At 40.2% G+C, this 18088-nt stretch overlaps 2 protein-coding genes and 1 pseudogene across 3 annotated transcripts in view; all 3 read right to left on the bottom strand.

The window, feature by feature from the left end:
- Nucleotides 1–5751, bottom strand: part of LOC145481475 (kelch-like protein 26) — a 6954-nt gene extending 1203 nt beyond the window's left edge. The window contains exon 1 of the mRNA XM_081459981.1: nucleotides 4369–5751. Within this exon, the coding sequence (XP_081316107.1) occupies nucleotides 4369–5196 (828 nt within the window). The 5' untranslated portion in view covers nucleotides 5197–5751. The remainder of the gene's footprint in view (nucleotides 1–4368) is intronic.
- Nucleotides 5752–5994: 243 nt separating this feature from the next.
- On the bottom strand, nucleotides 5995–8897 carry LOC145484703 (kelch-like protein 26; annotated as a pseudogene). The gene is made up of 2 exons (XR_014049062.1): nucleotides 7853–8897; nucleotides 5995–7382 (listed from the first exon to the last, which is right to left on the bottom strand). The product of XR_014049062.1 is annotated as a kelch-like protein 26 (transcript).
- A 1907-nt stretch (nucleotides 8898–10804) lies between these two features.
- Nucleotides 10805–17219, bottom strand: LOC145463000 (kelch-like protein 26). The gene is made up of 2 exons (XM_081446697.1): nucleotides 16323–17219; nucleotides 10805–11868 (listed from the first exon to the last, which is right to left on the bottom strand). The coding sequence occupies exons 1-2, from the start codon at nucleotides 17148–17150 to the stop codon at nucleotides 10918–10920; spliced, it is 1779 nt and encodes a 592-aa protein (XP_081302823.1). The 5' UTR covers nucleotides 17151–17219; the 3' UTR covers nucleotides 10805–10917.
- Between the last annotated feature and the right edge of the window lie 869 nt (nucleotides 17220–18088).

Here is an 18088-nt window from a genome sequence, read left to right as displayed (position 1 = left end):
TCCTGCACGACCTGACGCTGGAAAAAATATTCTTGATAAGAAAAAATTGGCCAACATCCCCTCGGCCTCCCTCCCCCAAATTGAAATGGTCCTTCCCTACCAAATGTGCGTGCAGTATTTTCTGGGACTGGGATTGCGTCGCAATATCAAGTGATTACGGTGACGTAAAATATGAAACTAGTAGTAATCAAAGATTAGAGCAGTGCGTTCACCCGCGTAGTTTTCATGTTTGGTCTACTTTGGTGGCATTCGAAACTAAGTTTGATTGAATGACAGATAACGATCGGCGCGTGAGGTGTTTTAAACTAATAAAGTATTAACTTGTACTGGACAAAATATTTTCCAGGAGAGGCATTTGAACTGTTGGCGACACTGAGAATGCAATTTCAGATCGCCAAGATTTGTAGCAAATATTTCTTGAGAAAATAAAGTTTTAACCAGCGACCTTGCAAGACAGTGCATCGACAAATGTGGGTTTCGACAAAACACTGATCCCCGGTCAACTGACCCCCTACTCACTCCCTACTGACCCCCCTACTGACCATCTATAAAATCAGCGGGAAAATGAAAATTAAAAAAGCCCAGAACTATCAGTGAGACCGATTCAAGTTCGTCAATAAATTTAGCTTACCTGAAACTTCCAAGATAGCGGACGCGTTGCAGATTTCCGACTCCCTTTTCAATTGACTGAAGGATTTGTCACGGAAAATCGAGCACAGAATAAGTTGGAATATCATCAAGTATGGTGTACCCATTAGAAAATTAAGCAGTGAAAATAGATCGAAATAGCGAGGAAATTCTGGCAAATTAACACGCATGCGACTATTAAGTAACCGCGAGCGACACGCACACGAGTACATTAACCGAAAGTTTATTTTGGCAACCTTGTAGCCCCAGGTCCCTCGCCTTCCACATGCACAAACTACGTTGCACTAGTCATGGACGGTAAGTGGCATGACTGTTTTTCATCGATTTCCCCCTTATCTTGCACTTTGTATTATCCGAATTATGCCGTGAATACATTATGAAATTTATTTTTGTTACTTTTCTTTGCAAACGATCAGGATGTGGTAGCTTGTCCAAATGGGTTATACTACAGTTACTACAGTTCTTAAAATGCGAAAACAAGGCGAGAGGCCTGAAACTATGAAATTCGTCTTCCGGTTGAGGTTTACGCGCGTGTTCGTGCCGCTCGCGCGAGTAGTCCATCACGAGCCTTTCGCGAGCCTGCTCATTTGTCAGCGTCTCTCTTTGCTTCATTTTCCAAAGCGTACGAAAACAATATTTGATAATATTCAAGCTTATTCTGTGCTTGATTTTCCGTCAACAAAACCTCCACTAAACAGTCAAAGGAGAACAAGAGACTCGGAAATCTTCTACGCGTCCGCCATCTTGGTAGTTTCAGGTATGCTAAATTTATTGATGAACTTGAATCGGTCCCACTGATAGTTCTGGGCTTTTTTTAATTTTCCTTATCCCATTGATTTTATAGGGAGTCAGTAGGGGGTCAATGTTTTGTCGAAACCCGCCAAATGGGGTAACCCAAAAACACTGACCCCCGGTCCGCGGACCCCCACTAAGGACCGGGTCCGCAGAGTACCCTACGGACCGGCCATGGACTACCCCTGCGGACCCCCTATACGGACCACCCCCAAGATTTCTCTTATGGGTTGTCTAATAGATTACTCGTGTCGGTGAATTTTCGCGTGTTACACTGGCCCAATGTAACATAATTTTGTTTTTTTACACCCCCCCCCCCCCCAGAAAAAAAAGGCTTTACAAAAGCTGTTTTCAACGTAAGGAGATGCCGATGAAAAAAAGAGTAAATGTTCTTACCTTCCATTCGTGGCTCAAAATTCCGCTGAGCAAATTATGAAGCCTGGAACGAGTTTGCGAACACACGAGAGAATTGGCTGAATAAAATGGCAGAGGAGAAAGAGCACAAATTTCGAGGCTTCCCAGGGGCTTCCCGGAGGCTTCCTGAAGGCTTCCCGGTCTTTCATATACTTTATGGCCACAGCAAAGGAAATGGCAATGTGTAATGATATAAATTGCGCTTGAGCCTAAACCCAGGTCTGTTACATTTGCACAATGTAAAGTTCGAAATTTCGCCATCACGATTAACATATTAGACAACCCGTAACTGAAATATTTATTTATTATTTTAATTCTATTTTGGGGAGATGGTCTGTAGAAGGGTTCCGTAGGGGTAGTCCGTGGACCGGTCCATAGGTAGTCCGCGGACTCAGTCCGTAGTGGGGGTCCGCGGACCGGGGGTCAGTGTTTTCGGGTTGCCCTGCCAAATGTTTTATATTTGTTTACATTGCGCGATTTTGCATCTTGTTTTTACAAATGAAAAAGGTGAATTAACCACGCACATAGTTTTCATGTCTGGTCTACCTTGGTGGCCATCAAAACTTTAAGTTTGATCTAATGACAGATAACCATCGGCACGTGAAGTTGAAGCCTGCAGTAAGAGTGTTTTAAATTGTACTGGACAAAATATTTAATTTTTCAAGAAAGGCATTTGAACTGTTGCGACACTTGGAATTCAATTTCAGATCGCCAAGACTTGTAACAAATATTTCTTGAGAAAATAAAGTAACCATTCTGACCACAAAACACGGCCTATTGCCGAGTCACACAACAAGGAAGGTTTGTTTTCCGATAACCAATTAAGAGCACAACGAATTTGCTGAGCTACAAATCGGAAAATGTATTATCTGACCACAGATCTGTGGGTCATCATGGCCATTTGCGGAGCTACACGGAAGATTTTTTTTTTAACACAACTCGTGGCCATTTGCCATCGCCGAGCTACAAAACATTCTTTCCTGATGACGCAGGCTTTAGTTACTTGCTGTCGAAGGCTAGCTGGTCAAAATACATGCAGCTTTGCAGAGATCGTACACACTTCCAATCTATACGCCAAATACGTGAATGCGTGCATGCGTTCATGATGTAATTTGACCCTGCTGTGGGGGGGGGGGGGGGCAGAGGGTGTGGGAGGCAAATCGCCGAACAAATCCGTGAGAAAAATGGATTAGGATTGCGTTACACTACGTGAACGTAATGAATGAGTTGCCAGTAATCGGATACCCGTGTTTGCGCGAAGAACTCTGGGATCGTCAGGGGGCAAACATTGCTAGTCACTAGAAGGAAATGTATAGCGAAAAGTTGTTTCGAAGTACAAGAAAACGAGTTTTGAGAGAGATCAACGTTTCTTCGCCGTCGTTTTTATCGCCAATGGATTTAGGCAATGTTGATGTGTGGAATATGTAAGTTTTTGTTTGAATAACCGTGAAATATGTGACAAATTAAATGTACCGATAAACTCCGTTGCTTGCGTGAGGTTTATTGTGAAATTTACATCGCGTAATGGTCTGAAAATATTACAAAATTAATTAGGTGTAAATCGAGAGGAAATAACCCAGTAAAGCCTTTTGAGTTGTGTACAGGCTACTTTTGGCTTATTTGAAAGCTCAGTCATACAGATAATACTGGAAATAAGCCCGGTGGCGATCATTGTACTGTCTGGGGTTGATTTAATGACAAATGAGTCCGCGCGACTCATGCTGTGTGGCTATTGTGTTGCTCAAAGTCTTTGTTTTGCTTTCACAAGCACGTATTTCAGTGATTTTCCTTTTCTATAACAGGTCAAGGGTGGCTCCTTGAATTTATCTCCGAGTATTTGTATTTAAAAGTGCCATTTGTGCGTGATTATGCTTTTCAAAGTTTGGTATTGACGGTTGAGTGAAATTGCCCGACACAAAGGGTAGTAGTTCCTTCTGCAATTTTCGATTTCTGTTTTAGAGCTTCTTTTCTGTCTTTATATTTAACTTCTCGGAGGGTCTTTTCTACCATTTGCTCCGGGTAGCCTCTCGAGATCAGGCGTGTATTGAAATTTTCAATATTCTCTTCAATGTATTTCACAATAAACCTCACGCAAGCAAAAGGGAGTTTATCGGTAAATTTATCACTTATTTCACGGTTATTCAAACAAAAACTTACATTTTCCATGTATCAACATTGCCAAAATCCATTCGCGATAAAACAACGGCGAAAAAGCGTTGATCTCCCCCCAAAACCATGTTTTTGGGCGTCGAAACAACTTTTCGCCACACATTTCTTTCTAACGACTTGCAATGTTTGCCCCCTGACGATCCCAGAGTTCTTTGCCCAAACACGGGTATCCGATTACTGGCAACTCATTCATTATGTCAAATTTAAATGTCACGCAAACATACTTCTTAAAATCAACTTTACAAAATCTATAATTTTTATAGATTGTGATAAATGGATAATTTTTTGCATCATAGAATTGAATACGTGACTTAGTTTGTGGAAATGGAGTCCACAAACTCTTACCGGGCTAGTTGCTCGTGTTTTTGTTTTCTCCACAGAAAACTTGGGATTACGAGAAGGCATGTGACTATAGATTAACGCTTCATCTAAATGCTTGTGAATCTCAGGAACTCGTTCCATCTCGTCTGTGTCCAGTTCTTGAATCACAACCCTGATATCCACCAGTCCCAGACGAACAGCTCCGATAACTTTGGCTGCAACTGCCATTCTCTCTTCCTTCTTGTGTTTAATCCACTGCATCACTGATTTGAAGACGAACGTCTCCGAAGGTGTACTGAGGTCATCTCGGTTAAGGAGGCTGAATAATTGGTCTCCACCAACATTAGAAAGGAATTCTTCGCTTTCACAAACATCCACGTACATCGATGCCATCTTCTTCTCCGCTGCCTCTTGCAGATCTCTTAGACCGTGTCTATCGGCCACTGTGGAAAGCAGACAGTAGTTGTGAAGATCAAGTCGGAGCTGGATAAATTCCCTCTTCAAGAAATCACAACACTGTTGAACAACAGTTGTGACTTGAAGATGATCTGCTGCGGCAAGAACTTCAAACACGTTTTCCTCGTTGACACAAAGCTCTCCAGTGTAGATGGAGTCCATTACAATCTTTAAAGCATCTGGTGAAATGCTTTCATCCTTCAGTTCGATGACTTCCTGGTTCGACTCCTTCATTCCATCTGTAAACATGGCGTGGAAATAATCGCTATTCGCAGCGAGTACAATGCGATGAGCCGGAAAGATGTCTTCACGTACTTTTAAACGAACGTCGATGAATTGGCCTTCGTTTCGAAACTGAGCACACTTGGATAAAAGAATCTCAGAGTGGGCGACCATCTTGCGATGCTTTGCTTTACATTTCTATCGCCCCCTGTAGACATTAAAATGCAAATTTGATAGATCGTCACATGATCGCACGTCTAGCTACACCCACAACAAAATCGTCACGCGAGCAAGGTCACGAAACGCTTGGCTAATCACAATCAGTGTCGCAGTCCTGGAACCTGCATGCGTGACTTCTAGTTCCGTTTTCTTCCCAAAGTATTCCGGCCTGCTCCATCAAGGGAAGACCCAATATGTGACGACAATTTTGACAAACAAAATAGAATTCAAATCTCTGTTTTATTTTATTCCTTGAGGTTTCTCGAAGAACCTGTTAAAAACTACGTCAGTTCCATTTATGTGCCAAGCCGGATTACGACACAACGTCCCCAGTACCCTCTAAATTATTCTACGATTTCTTGAAGCAACAAGAGAGAGCTGACTAATTCAAAATCCTTCATTCTTTTTGCTCACTAATGCGGTTGACATTTAAAAAAAACATACGTGATCAAAACACCTAGTTACCTTTACCTTTATAGAGTTAGTACAGCCAGTAAGACATCACAGCAACTGTTTATTGCTGCTGAGTACTATTTATTTGCACGGAGATTATTAATACACAGTCGTAAGGTTCTCTGAGGGGAAAACACATGTTTAGTTTCTTTCTTGCTCCCTATTTGTAAATTCTACTCTTACCAAAACTATTTTTCCAAAGTTCCCGTTAATAGAAAACTTAAAAGTATACTCATCCCTCAGTTCCTCACAATAATTAACCTAAAAAACTATTCCCTTAAAAAGTTTGTCAACGTTTTTATTAACCAGCTTAAATATGTACACATTTATTGAAATCATTCAATATCAAACTGCTTGAAAATACAATTATTACAAAAGAGTGAAACTTAAACTTCTAAAACTTCAAATCAAGAGATAGATCATTAGGGCCAAGCAAGGGAGAAACAGTGTGAATATTACGACAAAAATAACGGTAAACACTCTGGACATGCATGTGTATCATTGTAAATACATTGCTTGTATTTCTGGTGCAGCAGTTCTCAATTAGGTTCCAATTCTCAAATCGCGACATTTTTCAGTCCTCTCAGTCCATCCTGACTCTAACTTGCTACTCATCTTAGTCTCTTTTTACTGTTTTTGCAACCTTTTTCGTTTATTTACTGATTGATATATCGAAGCTTTCCAAGTCTATTACTAAGAAAACTGTTAAATGTTCTAATCTATAATTTGATATTATAACTATAAACTAAGGAAAGTCAATGTCACTCTGATTTCAAACTCTCCCTCTTTACTGGCAGATAACTCAGAACAGCACTTTTGTCAACTTTTCCTAAATTTTGCCACTCACCCAAAGGAACAGGATACCGCCCTCCTGGTGAAATTCTTATACCGCTATCAACTGCAAATTTGTTTATTAAAAAATAAACCTTTTCCCCTACTTCCACTGCACCAAGCTTGTTTGGGCGAATATCGTTTTGTTCCACAACAGACCAAGTGTTGTTTTCCTCATTGTACACTTCAACAGGCGCGGGGCTACCACACAAGTTAAAATTATCTAAACAAGAAATTCTCCCTCCCACCACGTACAGTCTGTTATTGACCACTAAGAGACTGGACCCAAAGTGGGGGCGACAGGTTGACTCTTTCTGTTTCCATACATTCTTAGTTGGGTCAAAACAATATACAATGGCTGCTTTATCTACCCAATTAGGTGACTTTAAGTCACCTTCATTTCGTTTATATCCATGAATTGTAAATAGTTTAGATTTAAAGACCACTGCTTCTACAGTAAATAACGCATCTTTACGATCGCTTTTCTTAAAGATACTCAAATTAGCTCCACTTTGCCAATTGTTTTTAGCCAAACTATATCTCTGAAGTGGTTTAGATTCACTGATTGCATAAATGTAATCATCAATAGAACATAGGCAGTTGATCTGATGGTCGGAATCCAGAAAAGGTGGAAGTGTCTCCCAGGAATTATTAACAATATCATAGCGATAGATAACATTGTCACCAGATTGCTTATGTGCAGCTACATACAAATAATTACCAACATATTCTGCACAGTGGCAGGAAACGTTTTGTTCATATGCATTTAAGCGTGTCATAGATGGCAAAGGTTTCCATGTTTTGGTTTCAACATCAAAGTACTGCATCTCCGTCGAAGGGAGAATGGCAACAAGAACCTGAAACCAGATTGAAAGATAAGGTGTACTAAGTATATTATGAATATACGTGAATTTTTCCTGCATTGAATATTTATCAGGATAAGACTTGGCTATGCTGGTGAACTTTGAACATGCTGTCAGTGTATTGCGTAGTTTGAGATTTGGAAACTTTAGGGACTCCTGTGGGTACATAGCCATGAGTGTATTTGCAATCCTCTAACACGTGTGGGCCCTCGGCAAAACAAAGCTAACACACGTGAAGGTGGTCGAGGTTGCGTGACCATACTACTGCCACGTTAAAAAATAATACTGATTACCTTGCTCGACTCTTACTAATTATCTACTGGAGAAACTAAATATACAAAACAATTTACCCTTCCAATAAGTCATGCCGGTTTCTTTCAACCCTCTATTCCCGTCTTCCTCCCCACCCCACTGCAATGGTTCATATAACTGTCATGTCTCGTAGTGAGTGTGCTTTCTCTTACCGGACACATAGATCGAGGTTTTGCTTTCTCTACAGCAAATTTAGAATTCTCTGAAGGCATGTGCTTAAAGATTGACGTTTCATACACCAACATATGAATCTCTGGATCTCTTTACATTTCGTCTGTGTTCAGTTCTTCAATTACGACCCTCATATCCACCAGCCCTAGACGAACAGCTCCGATAACTTTGGCTGCAACTGCCATCCTCTCTTCCTTCTTGTGTTTAATCCACTGCATCACTGATTTGAAGACGAACGTCTCCGAAGGCGAACTGAGGTCATCTCGACTAAGGAGGCTGAATAATTGGTCTCCACCAATATGGGTCAGGAATTCTTTGCTTTCACAGATATCCTTGAACATCGAAGCCATCTTCTTCTCCGCTGCCTCTTGCAGATCTCTGAGACCGTGTCTATCGGCCACTGTGGAAAGCAGACAGTAGTTGGGAAGGTCAAGTCGGAGCTGGATAAATTCCCTCTTCAAGAAATCACAGCACTGTTGCACAACTGTTGTGACTTGAAGATGATCTGCTGCGGCAAGAACTTCAAACACGTTTTTCTCGTTGACGTTAAGCTCTCCAGTGTAGATGGAGTCCATTACAATCTTTACGGCAGCGGAGGAAATACTTTCATCCTTCAGTTCGATGACTTCCTGGTTGGACTCCTTCATTTCAGCAGTAAACATGGCGTGGAAATAATCGCTATTCGCAGCGAGTACAATGCGATGAGCCGGAAAGATGTCTTCACGCACTTTTAAACGAACGTCGATGAACTGACCTTCGTCTCGAAATTGAGCACACTTGGATAAAAGAATCTCGGAATGGGCGACCATTTTAAGATGGTTTGCTTTACATTTCTTACACACCCTGTCAACGCTTGAAATGCTAATCTGGCAGATCAAGGAATGCAAATCGTACAGATGTTTGAGTGATTGTCGGGTCTCCATCCAAACATCACGCAAGAAGGGTCACGGAACCGAAGCTGTACAAACTGCATCGATCAGCGTGAAATCACAGCATAGGTTAACATTACTTGTCACTTCAAGATGATCAACTTCGGCAAGAGCCTCAAACACATTCGTATAAGTTGGTAAGTTCAATTTTGTTTCGAGAATCTGTATGATGATCCAGGTCTTTCTTGACAGCCATGCTAAGCTGTAAAGTGCAAGGACACTGTTCATTCATCTCTCACGAGTTGTTGAAAAAGCCACTGGGGCTCGACTGAGGCCACGCGCTTCGCACCTGGACAATAAATCGATGGAAAAACTCGGCATGTAACTTACAGTATGGACCTCAAACTCAGTCAGTAAGAAGTATGTATTTATTACTTGTGAGATAATATAAGATACAGAAAACATCAAAGTGATAAAGTCACTGTACAAATTTATTATATTACACTTTTTGACACTGAACCCTAATTAATGTACATTAAATTGTTTGACTATCAATATGTATATGGGTCAAGCCATAATAAATCATAGATTACAAAACATAGAAGGCCACCAAACCAAGCCCCGAATAATTTTTATATAAACCTTTAAAAGTAGTAAAAGTTTCGAAAAAACTAAATTTACAAAACTTCCAGGTACGACCAAGGAACTGTGAAAGAATGGTGGCGTGACATTGCCATTTTAGGTGGGAAAGGAGAGATGTTACTTTTCTCACAGGACGTCAACCATGTGAATTCAAAGTGTCGTTCGGACGTGCCAAATAATTCTTAACACGCTTTAGACACGAATGCTACAACAAAAATCGCGACTTCAGCCGGTTTAGACAAAGTTTATTGAAGCGACGCGTTGTGACGTTAAAAAAAACTCTTTTAAACCTTGTAAAAAGCGGTACTTGCACATGAAGCGATGTGTAGCGAAGCGAGATAACAAAGCGGTAAACCAAGCGGCGTAACAAAGCGATAACCAAGGCGGTTTCGAAAACTAAGAAGTAAATATAACGAAAACTATAATTAGACCAACTAGTAAGAACTACGAAACTTAGAAACAATTGTTCCGAGAGTAGACTGATGAGCTATGAAATACAAAAAGATGTATAAACTTCCTTCTGTGTCCCCTTCTGTTTTCCTGAACACGTTAGAAGAATACTCTAAATAATACAAAGGATAATAGCTTTCTCTGTTCTTAACATCGTACGTGGGCACACATATCCTTGGACTAACCACAAAAACACGTAAAATAGCTTTTAAGTTTGTTTAGTTTTTTTTTTATTAAAAGAAAATGCTAAAAACCATTAATATTTGGCAGCAACATTAGGATTAATTTTTTTCTTTTTTTTGATCACTCCTCAAGTGAAATGCAAAAAGATGTACAAATTTCCTTCTGTGTCCGCTTGAGGAATTTCACGAGCTGTAACGTAGATACCTTAAGAAACTTGATGTCAACACGTTGAAAGGCTAACCCGAAGTGAGAGCTTTCCTAAACACGTTAGAAGTACTTCTAAACAATACAAAGGATAATTGCTTTTTTTGTTCTTAACATCGTACGTGGGTAAACATATCCTTGAACTAACCACAAAAACACGTAAAAGAGCTTTTAAGTTTGTTAAGTTTTTTTTTTATTATCGCACACTATTTACAGAAAAACAACTTGACGTAAGATGGTTTACAATGATATAGGAAAAATAAATACAGATAGAAATTAACTAGAAGAAACAATATTTAATTGTATACAGTGACCAAAGTAGCCAATGAGCTTTCGAGTTGGTCACTGTCATGTAGATATAAGTTGGCGTTAGCCGCATGCTGAGTTAATTTAAATTAATATTTACATTAAAGACGATATTATTATCATAAAAGAAGAAAGAGATACATAAATGCAAGCTAAAATAAAGGAAAAACAATGTCCTGAATATTGTACAGTAGTATCTTACAGAGCTAACAGGTAAACTATGGTCAGTTTTGAAATACATAGAAACTAGCAATAGCAATACAAAGAAACTTCTAAAGGTTAGAAAGAAAGCGAAATATTTGGCAGCAACAGTAGGATTTATTTTTTATTTTTTCTGATCACTCTTCAAGTGAACACACACAAAGCCGGCATGCGATATGATGAACTATCAGTTACTTTGACTCACTTTCCCCTTGCTCTGGTCTCAAGTTTTCTCTTTTTACAGGCAGGTGACACAAGACTGCATCACTCCTCACTTTTGCTACATTTTCCCATTCGTTTAACGAAACGTTATATTCCTCCTCTGGTGGGATTCTAATCCCACTGTCAATTGGAAATTTGTTGATGATGAAATACACCCTCCCTTTTATCTCCACTGCACCAAGATTGTTTGGGGGAATATGTTTTTGTTCCTCAATAGACCAAGCATTGTTTTCCACACTGTAAACTTCAACTGGGGCTGGATTGTCATTACGAGAAGAAATTTTTCCCCCAGCTACACACAGTGTGTTATTGACAACAAAAAGCCTGGATCCAAAGTGAGGATACCAGGTTGATGTTTTTTGTTCCCATTTATTCTTTGCTGGGTCAAAACAATGAACAACAGCTGCCATATCTACTCGATAATTATCATTCCCTTTATCATTTTCACTTCTTGTATATCCATGAATTACATATATTTCAGATTTGAAAACCACTGCTGCTACGTTTTGTAACTTATCTTTCTCGCTGTCACTTGTGTTGTAGAAGCTCAACTTGGCTCCACTTTGCCAATTATTATTAGCCAAACTATATCTGTGAGGCAAAGTGGATTCACTGAATGCATAGATACATTCATCAACAGAACAAAGGCAGTGGATTTGATGGTTAGAACCCAGAAAAGGTGGAAGTGTTTCCCATAAATTATTAACTAAGTCATAACGATAGATAGGATAGCAACAGACAGAACTGAATTGACTTAAGCCATTCTTTGCAGCTACATACAAGTAATTACTAACATGAACTGCACCATAGCATGCCCGAGTCCCTTCAAAAACTTGTGCCATGGATGGTAAAGGTTTCCAATTTTTTGTGTCAACATCAAAGTACTGCGTCTGCGTTTGAGGGGAGATGGCAACAAGAACCTGAAACAAGATGGAAAGATAAAAATGAGTATACCTTGGTCAAAGTGTCAATATAACTCTTTACTGCAGTGGCATAAACTCCTTCGTTAAAGGCATTAACATTCTGGCATTAAGGGCCCGGCCCATTAAACGATTTATGCGCGCGCTCGCGCGCGTTGCTAAGGAGGTGAAATTTCACTTCCGGTTACTACGTCAGCCTGAGCGCGGAAAATAAAAACAACTCAATAACTTCCAAATTCGCTTACATTTTAGATGTTTTTCTTTGTGTTTCACAAAATGCAAAGTAAAAAAAGTACAAGCAAAGACAAAATAAGAAAAAGACAGAAAAACAAGAGCAACAGAAAGAGAAAAACTGACTCCTCGTGGCTTCGTTTGATCTTACCGAAGTGCGCTGGTAGTGTAAATTGCGCACGCGCCGATAGGGTAACTTCCAATATGTATCGGGCGCACTTCCGGTTTCTTTAAATGCTAAAGGAAACGCGGTTTTTCATTAAATCCAGCCTTTTTCGACGGATTTCGATTAAAGTCAACGCTGGAAAGATAGCTATGCATTCCTTTTTCAAAATCATGCTTTTTTCAGAAAATTACGAATTTTTTAATATTTTGAAATTCTCTCAAAATCTGACCTTTTAAAAATGAAACAAAATCTATGCATAGCGTAATGAGGATTTAAATTAAAATATTAAAGCAATGAAAAAAATCCCGATCAAGTAATTTGCCTGGGGGCCTTTGCATTTTTTCAGTATTAGTCACATGACCATGGGCGTGGCCTCATGACGTCATCACTAGTGTTACTGATCATGAAAAAGTTAAAACACATGAAATAACTCTGAACTAACTAAAAATGATGGAGTTATATGAGAATAAATTTTCCTGAGCAAAGGCTCAAAAAGATCGGTTAATGGGCCCTTAAGGACGTTCGCGCTAATTGTTTCTGCGCATCCTTACTGCGCACGCAAATTCACACGCCACGTCATGCATGAGAGCACGCGCTATACGCAATAAAATGAACAATGATAGGGCAGATGGCCCTTGCTATAGCTTTGCCTGGATTTAACGATCTTGGACCTTTAGTGACCCCTCCTTTTCTTTCCAGAAACAGATTTTATTTACAATTATCTCCACATTGTCCAAAAATGAACAAAAAATCAATGTGGGAGGTTAAAAAAAAATTCAAGATTTCTGTCCACGGCAGGAGCCATAATCGGGGACGGAGACCGTAAGCGCGCGCTTTTTCTAGTATTGGGGCTGTCCCTGTAATATGGGACAATTTTTCTATTTTTAGAACAAATTGCGCCATCATGTGCGGCACACGCGCGTACGAGCGGCGTGGATTTTTGCGGATGTAGCGCAGGGAAATGGCGTCCTAAATTCCCGAAATGTTTGATGCTTTTGGCCCACAAATCAATACGTTCATGTCTGTTGGAATTTTGCTTCAGTATTTTCGTCGTAAGCGTCTCCAGTTTGAGTGAAGTAAGACAGTGCCGAATTTAATTATGTTCCGCTTTATATCGCTGACCAAGTTGTGTTCCACTGCTTCTTTTACAAGAGCTCCACGTTACTCCACTTTAAGTTTCACATATGTTGAAGATTAAGAGCTTTTCCATAACACAGCAAAAAAGCAGTTGGATATATTTGGATATAGCACCGTTTCAGGAAGTTTCCCTCCTCTTGCCACACGCTTGCGAGGATTTCGCCAGAGTCTATCTCGACCGAAAAGTAAAACAAAGTAATTATTGCAAGTTTGAGTTTCGCCTGAATTGTAAGCAACGCTTGATGCTTTATCAAGGCCCAATAAGTGACTATAAAGTTTATGTCTGTAGATGCTGCTCAGTTTTGTTTGTGTAAAAATCCAATAAAGTGTCTGTTGTCGATGAATAAGAGTGCCCACCGATGCGTGTTTTGTACAGTCAGTAAAACATGACAAATTGGACTTCCCCATTTTCGTGTGAAAACGTACATCGAACTTATATAATATCTCTAGTTCTTAAATATGTTTAAGGTTGATAAATGTTTGAGAACATATTAAAAGCTTAGCTGAAACTATGTGAATACAGCAGAAATAATTAGCAAAGTTACGATGACGCTTTCCGTCTTTAATCAACTCGAAAAACGATTTCGATTTCGTTCAGTTGAGTTATCAAAACTCCTTGTCTATGTTATTTTCGCAGTGTAAAATTTCACTATGTTAAAGAAATACACATGATGTTAGTAGCCTTTTGGCGTTGGTGAAAATTGTTGCAGCATCTCAGCGCAAAAGACAGCGAAAGAAATCTTTGTCAAGATTTGTTGACAATTGAAAACACCGACTCGGATTTGAAGGTGCACGCGCTGCACTATGCAATGAGCTACTTATGTACGCGTCAGACTTTCCTTTAAAAAAACTTTTGCAAACTCGCCAAACAAACAGAAGCAATAAGAAACTATCAAAAACAGGCTTTGGTTATGATTAAGCATTGTTTCGGAAACTCTCAAACTATCTCGATACCAGAGTAAAGAGTTTTCTTTCATAACTTTTCTTTACAGAACAAACGCAAAAGCTTACGCGTTCAACTAGCGCGGGCACATATTATTATTCAATCACAGCGCGGAATTGAAGTCTTGTTTTCGACCCTGAAAAACTCACCTTTTCCATTAGCTCAGAGCATAAAGAGCCCTGAATCTAATTCCTTGCCTTATTCCCTGCCATCGCTGTGAAATATCTGCAAGAGAATCTCGCGACTCTCACTATTTGGTCACGCAACGTGACAACATCCACGCGAGAGCCCCCGACACGTGCGTGGATCCGCGCGGATATATGACGTCAGGATGGCGCAATTTGTTCTAAAAATAGAAAAATTGTCCCATATCATAGGTGCGCGCGGATCCCGAGACTTACGGTCTCCGTCCCCGATTATGGTTCCTGGTCCACGGGACATCGAGTACTGCCATCTTGCGGCTGCAAGGCGCATGAAACTATGGTCGCTAAATGCGAACTTGTCCGTTAAGGAACCTTACCAGTTGACTAAATTCACTGAAGGTTCACTTAAACAATATTTGGCAGAGATAATTTCACTTCAAAAATCTAATTGCAATATTTTTGGGCTTACAGACAGTGTGGCCTTATTCGCTAGCGAAGCCCGTTTTTCAGATTTAGGCTGTTCTTCCGGGCATGTTCTCTCCAAAACGAAGTCGGGTGTTCTGAGAGAGAAAGGCGGAAAATAAACGCCAAATTTTCGTTCATTTAAAAATTGCTTTAGGAACACTTGCTTACGCGCTTGAAAAAGCGTCTAATCTTCCACCAGTCCGTTTTGTTTGTCTGAGTTTGTCTGAGTTATGACGTCACTCGCACGCTTCGCTATTGGCGTTTTCTTCAAGAAGAATTGTTTGGTGTTATTTACATAAACTTTTGAGTTCTCAACGAAGGACAACAACACGCACTTGGATCACAATATAAGCTTACTTTTGAAGAACGTTATTGATATATCCAAGTCACTATTTTTCATGAACACGATCTTTATGTCGTTCACCTATTTTTTGTTACGCAGCCGTGTTGTTATTAGCCTTATTGCTGCCGTTAAGTGAAGCTTGCTTACTTGGCACTTTCCGTTCCGAACCGCTCGATATAATCGCTAAGGTAAGTAACAAGTAAGCAGCTAATAACTTAATTTAAGTAACAACTTTATTAAGGTCAGCTGACGGAGTTTAAAAAGGTACCATTATATAATTTAATATGGGACATGTTGTGAGTGTGAGTCCAATTTGGGGCCTTCAACATATTCACTGCTTAATATCAACTGGTCGTTTAGGGGGGAGCGGGGTTAGGCAAGTAAATCAGTGTTTGGACGTAAATGGGGGCATTCTTGACCAAAGCAAAAAGCCTGTTTTAAGAAAGTTTACTTCATGCTAAGAATGGCAGACGTTTTCACGTGCGATTGCCAGACCGCTGAAACGTCAGAGTGCAGAAAAACTAAAGCATATAGATTACGTGAAAAAATTAGGAAGTGGAAAGCAGCTGGGCAACAGGAAAAGGCGTTTGAAATCATGGCAGTCTTATATCAATGATTCTGGTTCTTACCTCTGAATGCTATATTTGAAAGTACAAAGGGTAAATGGAACAAGAAACAGATGATTTATAAGAAGTTTCCTCAACAAATATAATGTTGATATCTTCGCATACCATACCAGTATTAGTAATCTAAACTGCACGTGTAGCGACTGGAATTCAGTGACTCTTGGGGCAGCAAAATTCCAAGTCAACGTTAAGGGAGAGGAGGGTGGGGAGGTTAAGGTCTGACCTGCACGTCCAGTAAACGGCGTTAAAAGCGGGGAACAAGTGAATATGTCGACGGTCAATTCAGGTAAAATCCTTAATAACTGCTCGAGTTTCAAGCAATTACCCGTTTATTATATATGACAGAACACTACAAACATCCCTCTCTTTAGAAATGAAAGAGGACGAACGGACCTATTACCTGCTTCATCGATCGGAGTCTCGCTTTCTCTACAGCAAATTTAGAATTATGAGAAGGCATGTTGTTATAGACCAACGCTTCATGTAACTGCATGGAAATCTCTGGAACTCGCTTCATCTCCTCTGTGTCCAGTTCTTCAACCGCAGCCCTGATATCCACCAGCCCCAGACGAACAGCTCCGATAACTTTGGCCGCTACTGCCATCCTCTCTTCCTTCTTGTGTTTAATCCACTGCATCACTGATTTGAAGATGAATGTCTCCGAAGGTGCATTGAGGTCATCTCGACTAAGGAGGCTGAATAATTGGTCTGCACCAATATGGGTCAGAAATTCTTCGCTTTCACAGACATCCACGTACATCGAAGCCATCTTCTTCTCCGCTGCCTCTTGCAGATCTGTCAAACTGTGTCTATCAGCCACTGTGGAGAGCAAACAGTAGTTGTGAAGGTCAAGTCGAAGCTGAATAAATTCTCTTTTCAAGAAATCACAACACTGTTGAACAACGCTTGTAACTTGAAGATGATCAGCTGCGGCAAGAACTTCAAGCACGTTTTCCTTGTTGACATGAAGATCTCCAGTGTAGATGGAGTCCATTACAATCTTTAAAGCATCTGGTGAAATGCTTTCATCTTTCAGTTCAATCACTTCCTGATTCGACTCCTTCATTCCAGTAGTAAACATGGCGTGGAAATAATCGCTATTCGCAGCGAGTACAATGCGATGAGCAGGAAAGATGTCTTCACGCACTTTTAAACGAACGTCGATGAATTGACTTTCGTCTCGAAACTGAGCACACTTGGATAAAAGAATCTCAGAATGGGCGACCATCTTACTTGTTGACGAACTCCGATAGTGAAAGAGAGAGCATTCTTATGCAACAGTGATTTGCAGTTTCAAAAATGCAAATCTTGCAGATCAAGGAATGCAAATCGTACAGATTTTTGTGTGATCTTCGCGTCTCCACCTAAACATCACGCAAGAAGGGTCACGGAACCGAAGCTGTACAAATGGGATCGATCAGCGTGAAATCACAGCATAGGTTAACATTGCTTGTCACTTGAAGATGATCAACTTCGGCAAGAACCTCAAACACATTCGTATAAGCTGTTTGTTTAATTTTGTTTCGAGAGTCTGTATGATGATCCAGGTCTTTCTCGACAACCATGCTAAGCTGTAAAGTGCAAGGACACTGTTCACTCATTTCTCACAAGTTGTTGAGAAAATCACTGAGGCTGGACTGAGGCCACGCCCTTCGCACCTGGACAATAAATCGATTGAAAAACTCGGCATGTAACTTACAGTATGGACCTTTAACTCAGTCAGTAAGAAGTATGTATTTATTAGTTGTGAGATAATAAAAGATACAGACAACATCTAAGTGATAAAGTCACTATGTAAGTTTATTATATTACACTTTTTTGACACCGAACACTAATTACTGTGCATTACATTGTTTGACTACAGGAGCCATAATCGTGGACAGAGACCGTAAGTCTTGGGATCCACGCGCACCTATGATATGGAACAATTTTTCTATTTTTAGAACAAATAGCGCCATCCGGACGTCATACATCCGCGCGGATCCACGCACATGTCGGGGGCTCTCGCGTGGATGTTGTCACGTTGCGTGATCAAATGGTGAGAGTGGCGAGATTCTCTTGCAGATTTTTCACAGCGATGGCAAGGAATAAGGCAGGGAATAAAACCAGGGTTCTTATACGTAGTTTTATGCTCTGTGCTAATGGAAAAGGTAAGTTTTTCAGGGT

Source organism: Orbicella franksi, chromosome 1 (genome assembly GCF_964199315.1).
Source record: "Orbicella franksi chromosome 1, jaOrbFran1.1, whole genome shotgun sequence".
NCBI classification, from domain to species: domain Eukaryota; kingdom Metazoa; phylum Cnidaria; class Anthozoa; order Scleractinia; family Merulinidae; genus Orbicella; species Orbicella franksi.
This window is presented reverse-complemented; position numbering and strand designations above follow the sequence as displayed.

Excerpts from the sequence above, each read along its gene's own strand:
- LOC145463000 (XM_081446697.1), bottom strand. The coding sequence starts at position 17,150 with ATGGTCGCCCATTCTGAGATTCTTTTATCCAAGTGTGCTCAGTTTCGA. Across the intron at positions 11,869-16,322 it reads GACTCCGATCGATGAAGCAG|GTTCTTGTTGCCATCTCCCC; the intron begins GTAATAGGTCCG and ends ATCTTGTTTCAG.